At 33.8% G+C, this 8999-nt stretch overlaps 1 protein-coding gene across 1 annotated transcript in view; it reads right to left on the bottom strand.

The window, feature by feature from the left end:
• Positions 1 to 5930: 5930 nt before the first annotated feature.
• TENT5D (terminal nucleotidyltransferase 5D) overlaps positions 5931 to 8999 on the bottom strand; it is an 86287-nt gene continuing 83218 nt past the window's right edge. Inside the window, exon 2 of the mRNA XM_041740069.1 lies at positions 5931 to 7122. Within this exon, the coding sequence (XP_041596003.1) occupies positions 5931 to 7103 (1173 nt within the window). The 5' untranslated portion in view covers positions 7104 to 7122. The remainder of the gene's footprint in view (positions 7123 to 8999) is intronic.

The following is an 8999-nucleotide window of genomic DNA, read 5'->3' as shown; positions in this document are numbered from 1 at the left end:
ATTGCACACCACTGGCTCAGATCCTCCTGGGAGCAAGCACAGCAGCAGAGATCTGTACAAATTGCAGGGAGCCTAGTGGCAGGAGAGCTTTTGCTGTCTTGAGTCCTCTCTGGTTATCAGGGAAAGGAAGAGAGCCGGCTTTGTCCACAGTGGCTCCCTGGGACCAAGAGTCCTGCACTGCTGGACTTGTGCTTCCAGGGTCCACGTCTCCTGGAGGGAACAGATAACCTGCCTTGGTCTGTTTCCCGGCTCTGCAGTAAAGAGAGCTCTGGTGCTGGCCTGCGGACCCAGTGCACCTCTTCCAGATGCCCCAGGAGGGTTGCAGCATTCTAGCCCTTTACCATGATCCAACCAAAGTTTGTGGTAAGCTTTCCTCCAAGGTGCTCCTATTCTTACTCTGTCTCTGAGGAATATTGGGACTTCACAGCCCCTCCTGCAATTCTGCCCTATTTCCCCACTGAGCATTATTCAGTCAGGGAAGACTTTCAGGAACGGATTTCTAAAGTTCCCAGTTTTGCGCTGAGATGCTTTCCTACAGCTACTTTCCTGCAGTGGCTTTCCACCTCTCCCCCAGTATATCCACCTCATTCGTCTTCTCCACCCTCCTATCTTGTCAGAAGTAATCACTTTTCTCTCTGTAGTGTTCCAGCTATTCTCCCTTTATATCTTAGATTGATTTCATAGGTGTTTAGGATGTTTTAAAAGTTATCTACCTAAGTTTGGGGGAACCAGATGTATTGAGGACCCCTACTCTTCTGCCACCTTGCCTCCCTTTCCTGCTTTTTGAAGGCATTTAATCCTAAGTGTTCCAAAGCTATCCTACAAAAGTCCCCAAAACCATAAAGAAAATAATTTATGTAGAAATCTTTTGTTCAATGAGGCCACATGTTGGCTTAAAGAAATTTTTTTTCCAATCCTGTTTATTCAAATATCCAATAATATATGTTTGGGTTGAATAATTTCATTGGGGGGAAATGAACATTTGTAAAAACTTTTCAAACATTTTAAATGTAAATGAATAACAGATACCAGTTTTTATGTAAAATAACATTTTATAAGTGCCTACCAAAAATATACTGGAATTCCTTTCTTAACCGATTTTACAAGTTAAAGGTATTACAATATTTTTATTATTTTTCCATTTGAGGTTGAAGCCACATTATATATAGAAAAGTTTTTCTTTTGTCTTTCTAGAATAAAAATGTAGTTTCTGAATATGTTCAAACTTGTATCACTCCCTGCTATCATTTTCATGGAGACCAATCTCCAATACTCATTATCTCCAGGGGTGTACCGATGCTAAAAGAAGAATTCAATCTTTGGATTCTGGGTTCTCTAGTTGAGCTAATGGACCAAGTGTGACTTGCTCACACTTTATTATAATGTAGACTACTCACTAGAATTTTGGAGAACAGTTCAAATTCTACCAGCAGTCTACAATGAGTAACAAGTATATTTTCATAAATCATCACAAAACCACTTGAATTAGATTTAACAGGGTTATTCAATTTACCACTTTTACTTTGGAAACATAAAAGAAAACTTTGCAAAGAAGATCCTCTCATGGCACTTCTGTTTTAGGACACTTATGCATTTATAGGAGTTAATTTCTTGGCCCAGAAGCACTGAAAGATATATCTATATGGTGCTCTTTTTCTAGGATAGGGAGTTTGTTTTCCTGAGGGATCATAAAAAACACATATACAAAAAAATTTCAATAAATTATTTGTTGCTCTTTCAAAGGCTATATCTAAACAAAAAAGGGGTTTCTGATGTTTGATACACTAATGCAATTCATGTAACTCTACCTTTGACACAACAATTTTATAAGAAATAACTTCACATTTTGCCATGTTAAAGAAAAACAAAACAAAAAGTATAATGTGTTGAGCTTAAAAATAATCTGATGGGCACTGAGGTGGACACTTGACGGGATGAGCACTGGGTGTTTTTCTGTATGTTGGTAAATTGAACACCAATAAAAATTAATTTAAAAAAATTAAAAATAATCTGTTACAAGTTTTTTTTTTTTTTTTTTTTTTTTACAAACACCACAATTGGTTTTCACTCAAAATGACAAAATTCAAGGAAAACTGTTTCCTTAAGGAGGCACCTAAGAGCAATACATTGACATCTCAACAAATTAGTTCCTTCCAATTATACATGCTGAAAAGTGTTCAGAAAAGGGAACATTGGATCAACAATACAATTTCCTATACTTATTGCATAAGTTTTAACATTGTAACATATAGAATATGACCACAAAAATAAGTGAAAACAAAGCATCAATAAATGTATTTTCTTTTACAATGGTAAAGCAAATGAATCCTAAAGCACTTTAAAATATCGGGTTTTAGGCCTTTCCAAGATGGTCTTCATAAGACTGCTTATCAAACTTCAAACTGTAGTCCCATAAATTTCCCAATCTTGTTTTAAAGTTAATTTACAGGCCAATACTTTTCTTTAAAATCTTCTATAAATGGAAATGTCATATTAATAGATCAATATAATTTTGATAATCATTACAGACTTTAAAACTTTAAACGTTTTCTCAATTATAAATTTTAACTCCCTATATTTTCAAAGTTGGATGAATATTTCCAGATAATAGATCTGCTGAATAAAAAGAGTCATAATCATATCTTGGGCATTTTGCATATTGCAGCTGTATCAATGTCTAAAACTAAAATATGGCTAAAGACAAATTTTAAAAACTTCTAATTTGCATACATTTTAATAGAACGTTTCTGAAATGATATTGAAAAATGGAATTTGGGACTAGAATGTTTTCCCAATATTTTTGAGAAGTGCACAACTGTTCTAGCTCTGATATTTTGTCTTTAATAGTTCCACTATCTTTGAATTAAAATAAGGAGTTAGGGGCACGTGGGTGGCTCAGCTGGTTAAGTGTCTGCCTTCAGCTCAAGTCATGGTTGCAGGGGCCTGGGATAAAGCCCCTCGTGGGGCTCCTGCTCAGCAGCGAGTCAGCTTCTCCCTCTCCCTCTCTGCTCCTGCCCCAGTTATTGCACAGACTCTCTCTCATACTCATTCACTCTCTCTCAAATAAATAAAATCTTTAAAAAATAAATAACTAGTTAAACTTTGTCTTCAATTTTCTTTGACAAACTGGACATCAGTCACTATGAGAAGAATACCTCTAAATTTAAAAGTTACAAATAGTCTAGAACTTTGATAATAATGTGAAGACATTTGTGAAATGCAGTAATATTTTGGTTTGAAAATATGTAGCTATAACTAACACCAACTGTATCCCACTGATATGAATGCTAGTACTCTATAAAATGGTTTTCTTTTTCAGTTTTGGTTAGGTTTCTGAGAAGAAAATAAAATAATTCCCAAACTAAGACCCAGTCTTGAACTTGTATAAAATAAAAGAGGAAAAGACAACATAATTTCTCTCTTGCAATGAGATGACATATGCTCTAGAGTCAAATTTAACTAACCTCCATTAACACTTTTCGGCCAAGAAGCTAGCACATTTTTCATAGGAAAACTCTTCCATTTATTATCTCTAATGAACAGAATGAGATAATACTGTCTTTAAGACAACTACCCTAATCCTGAGGAGATACTCATATGCAAGAGATAAATATTTTTGTTTGAAAAATTGATAAATATTTTTCTGTTTGAAAAAGCAAAATTTTGCTTCTGTTGGAAGCAAAGGACAGCCTCACTTGGTGATGGTATCTATAGAAAGAAAACCATGAAAGATAAACCTATAGCCTTCTCTTAGTGATGCCATTTCCATTCAACAGGTTTGGATTATCTCCCTTGAAAAAACTATATGACAATTCTGAGCTTTCCTACTATAGTGAAAACACATATTTGAAATGTCAGGAGGAAGCTGGTAGCTTTCAGGCTACCAGTGGGACTTAAAGCTTTATGAGAACACCATAGACAATTTGCTTTTTAGGGGAAAAGGTGTTCAAATTCTCAACTGGACCAAAGGAAGCTAAGGGAGCACATGGGGGAGGTTTCCAAGCAGCTTCAGAATTCTGATATTCAGCATAAAATACTATGGAAATACTGAATCTTTACCTATTACTCATAATTACTATAGTTCTTTTATTCCTAAATACTTCTCCTATATCTCTTTGGAATTGTTTCTTGGTACTGTTAATATAGCATGTACTCCTTCAGTTTCATGTGTAAGCACTTATACTAACTTAAAACTAAAGATTGTACTTTACTGCAGAAAGATAAATAATTTTTTAGCCAATACATTCATTGTGTTAATATATTACTGAATTTTCTCCTTAATATATTATTTATAAATCCTTTATTTGTCCCAAGCAAGGAGGTGAATCCACATAATGTTTAAAAGCTTCAGAGTTGTATGCTTGATAAATATGTGCATGTATATATACGCATAAATTTATTTTAAATATAATCCTTTAAAAATATACTGATGGCTAGTGGTGTGGTGGTATAAAATATCTTGGAAATATTGGTTATTTGAAAATGCTATATTTTATGTACTTTCTTTGTCCAGTATTGTAATACAGAGAATAAAGATTAAGCACAGTTTATAAGTGACAAATTCTCAGAATATGCCTCTTGGATCATACGGTGATGAAAAAGTTCTGATTGTCAATGAAAACTGAGATGGTAATAAAAAATCAGAAGCAAGTTAAAATTATGATATTTTCTGATGGTCTTCTATATCCATTCAGAACAGTTCCCCTTCTATCATCTCAGTTAATATTGGTCATGAAATATTTTCTTCCCATAATGAAGAAAATATTTTAATTCCACTGGTAGATTTGCTAGCAGCATATTTGATGTAGTGAGTAGATATTCAGATAACTAATGAACATGTGCAATTGCTGGATGTATTATATTATTATGCAAAAACTCATATAAGGAGGCATTTGAGTGGTAAGTTAGAAACTGATGTTCAGTAAGAGCAAAATGAAAAAAAGAGTTTCATCTCGCAATAATGAAAATATTTTCACTTACTAACAATGAATGTCTCCAGATATATTTTAAGATTTTAGACAATAGGTCATAAAAATGGTAAATACAACGTATGGCTAAAAGAAACACTACCTATTTTTTGCTATTTGCCATTTAGAGTCACTAACAGAGATAGGAAATATTCACATTCCATTCAGAGTTGGCCATTTTCACTCTTTTCAACTTATTCAGGGGGAAAAATGAAGAAACCTATAAAACTGATGACAGTATTGGTTTTAGAGCTGGATGCTATTATTCTTCAGATCAACAAATTAATTTATTTGATAGCTGACAAATAGCTAATGTGCAGTGTTTGCCAGAATCAGTTTTTTCAGTGTTCCTTCAAACCATTCTAGGATTTTGTGTCTAACCCAATTTAATTTGAAAACAAAATACGTGCTTGTAAAGTCCAGAGTTTTAATCTCTTCTGAATCGTTGTCTTTGAAATTAGGCATTTTTGTTAAGTATTGAAAATTCATTGATGGTGATATTCACTACAAAAAAATGAAGTGAATGAAACAAAGGAGTTGGTTTAATAAAAAAATGTGGCACTTTACCTTTGGATTTTAATACATGAATCTGTTCTTTTATATTTTAATCAAAGATGTAGGCATCTGCAATGTATTTGTCAGAGTAAATTTGAAAGTCTTACTTAAGACTGAGTGAGATTTGAAAATCATTTTAAGTGATCCACAATATTTGAAAATTATTAGAGCTAATAAATAACACTTGAAAATCATATAAAGTAGCCAGTTCATAGATGATATTGTATTTACTATAATGGTGTAAGCTATAATTGATGGAAAATAGTTGGCAACTGCACAAAAATAAAAATAGATCTTATATTTTACGGATTTTGGAAACTTGCTTTATGAGGTGTTTAATTAAAGCAAAGTTTCTGGTGTGTGTGTGTGTGTGTGTGTGTGTGTGTGTGTGTTTGTGTGTGTGTGTGTTTAAACCATACCATTTGGCACATGAAAGTGCAGTGGGTGGTATGGCTGAAAGAAAATAGGTGGTGGTCCAGATGTCACATAATAAGTAGGGTGCCCTCCCTCAGCAGCAAAGTATGGAGCAGGCTGATAAAAGCAAGTTACATTATCTGTATTGGGTAGGATATTCTGTTCTCCAAGTACTTTTAAAGCCATAAGGGTGATCATATTGAGGGTCTGCCTTCTTTCATGTCCCATGAGACAAACAGTGCTTTCATTCACAACTCCACGCAAGGTCATAAGGTAGTCATACTTGCTCTTTTCTTCACCTATGAAATGGTTACGAAGGTATGATTCAATCTTCATTTGCTGTTCTGCTACATCAGGAAAATCAATAAAGAACCTAGAACACATATAACGTTCCAGTGTCTTGATTTCTGCTTCACAAGCTGGCTTAAAGTCACGAACCAGCAAGTTGCTGTACTTCAGAAGGCCACCACCTCTAATCTCTTCAGGTTTTCTAGTAGATATAAGCTTGAATTGCAAATGTGTCATTGCTTCCCGGAAGTCTCCATACATGCTTTCAGCTACCACAACAGGATAGGATTCTTTGGTTAGTTTAGCATTTTTGTCACTGTAGAATTCTAACATGGGATCCAAAACAATTTGAAAGGAATCAACGCTAAATTCAAATTGTCGTCTGAGTGAATTCACAAATTTTAGCTCTACATTCTTTCCAGTGTTGTTTGAAAGAGAAATGAGACTCCAACGATCGTGCTTATTGCAAACTTTGACCATCTTTTGCACATAAGCCTCTTTCATGGTTTTCAGGGTGATCTTTTCCTTTTTCACACCTTTTGGTAAAAAGTCAAGTAGACAACCAAGAACTGCATCCTTAACAACTTGAAATTCCTGATCACTTGGTAGTTCAACACCAAAAATAACATCTAGATCCTTATAGCTGATTCCATTGTGACTTGCAAGTATATAACTTGCTGTGGAACCATTCAATCGGGTATCTTTAACAATAATTCCTTGCTCTATCAATTGCTCTTTCACAACCTGAATGATATCTTTTGGTTTTACCTCCAATGTGGGGAAATTCCCCCTTCCATGAATTGGAATTACTTCATCTAATACTTGATCCAGTGTTATAAGCTGATCCCAAGTGAGATTGCTAAATCTGATTTCAGACATTGTAAAGTCAGTAGATCAACTAAAAAGCAAGCAAAACATTAAAATCAGTGTTAAACCTAAAGCATGTAAAAAGTTAACAGACTTCTCTCAACATAAAGCTAATGTTAGAAAGTTAATTATCACTGTACCTAATTGTGTTTAAATATATTTTTTAGTTTTTATTTAAATTCCAGTTAGCATACAGTGTAATATTAGTTTCAGGTGTACAATATAGTGATTCAACACTTTCATACAACAGCCAGTGTTCATCACAGCAAGTGCACTCCTTAATCCCCATCACCAATTTTATACATCTCCCTACCCACCTCCCCCCTGGTAACCATCAGTTTGTTTTCTATAGTTAAGCAAGTGAAATAAAACCCATTATGATTATGTCAGAATTGTTAGATCCATTGGTACATGCAAACAAACATTCTTAGGGAATTCTTACAGTTGCAATTACTTTTTATATAAAATGGTGGTCTTCTCAATCTCCTCCATGTAAATACTATAATGATTATATTTGGTACACATTTTTTCATGAAATTACCATAGTACATCATTGATATTATTTGTCATGAATTTAAAGCGAGGTCAAAGAGCATGTCTATGTGTGTTAGATCCAGCTGACTGAAGGTATAATGTTTAGAAATATATAGCATCTTTAATACAAAAACTTTAGGGCAATAACCGCTGAGCCACTCAGGTGTCCCAGACTTACTCATTTTGAATTGACTTTGACAGTCCATACCATACCATATATATATATGGTATAGTTTCATATATATTATTGCTCAAATTTTAAAGACTATCCATTAGGCTATGAATTCCCTGAATTTGAGGATAAGGATGGTACCTAATTTATGACCTCTTCTACTATGTGCCCATAACCTTATAAGAAATGTTGAAGGAAATAATATGTAGTCACTTTAAAATGAAAACTAAATGAGGCTACTCGATGTGTCTCTAAAATAAGATAAGAATATATAAAACCATAAGATTCCTGAGCTCTAAACACATTTTCTGCAGATGTACAATATGACATGCTGAGAAAATTTTACAATTTGGAGGTGTTAAGAAATTAAAGTTATAAATACTATAAATGCAATTGTTAAATATATTATTAGGTACAATTACAGTTACTACATGGATCTTCAAATACTCTATTAAGCTGTCTAAGCAAATAAATCTAGGAAAATAAAGTGCTAGTTATGGATGTAGCTTTGGGTTTAGGCTTCCTATCTTGAATTCCAGAAATAAAAAATACTTGAAATTTAAGGCAGATTTGTATAGAGTATTCATATTTTGCCTATATAAGGAGTTATTGGAAAAAATCTCAATATTTAGAATTTTGTGTTGTAGAAATAGAACAAATATCATTATATTTGACATGTATAGAATCAACTTTTTTTCTTTTCTTGATTTACTTATTTGCTTGTTTGTTTACTTAATTCCAGTACAACTAGGGGGCACCGGATGGCTCAGTGGTTGAGCATCTGCCATTGGCTCAGGTAGTGATCTTAAGGTCCTGGGGTCAAGTCCTGCATTGGGCTCCCTGTGGGAAGCCTGCTTATCCCTTTGCCTATGTCTCTGCCTTTCTCTCTGTGTCTCTCATGAATAAATAAATAAAATCTAAAAAAAAATAATTCCTGTATAACTAACATACAGCATTAGTTTCAGGCACACAATATAGTGATTCAACTATTCTATACATTACTCAGCATCATAAGTGTACTCTTAATCCCCTTTAGCTATTTCACCCATCCCTCTCATCACTTCCCCTCAGGTAACCATCAGTTTGTTCTCTGTATTTTAGAGTGTGTATTTTCTGTTTTTTTTTCTTTGTTCATTTGTTTCTTATATTCCACTCATATCTTGGACCTACTTGTTTTTTTTATTCATTCTTATTTTTTAAGA

The sequence above is a fragment of the Vulpes lagopus genome, chromosome X (assembly GCF_018345385.1).
Source record: "Vulpes lagopus strain Blue_001 chromosome X, ASM1834538v1, whole genome shotgun sequence".
In the NCBI taxonomy this organism is placed as follows: Eukaryota; Metazoa; Chordata; class Mammalia; order Carnivora; family Canidae; genus Vulpes; species Vulpes lagopus.
Note: the sequence above shows the minus strand (reverse complement) of the source record. Positions and strands in the feature narration are given on the sequence as shown.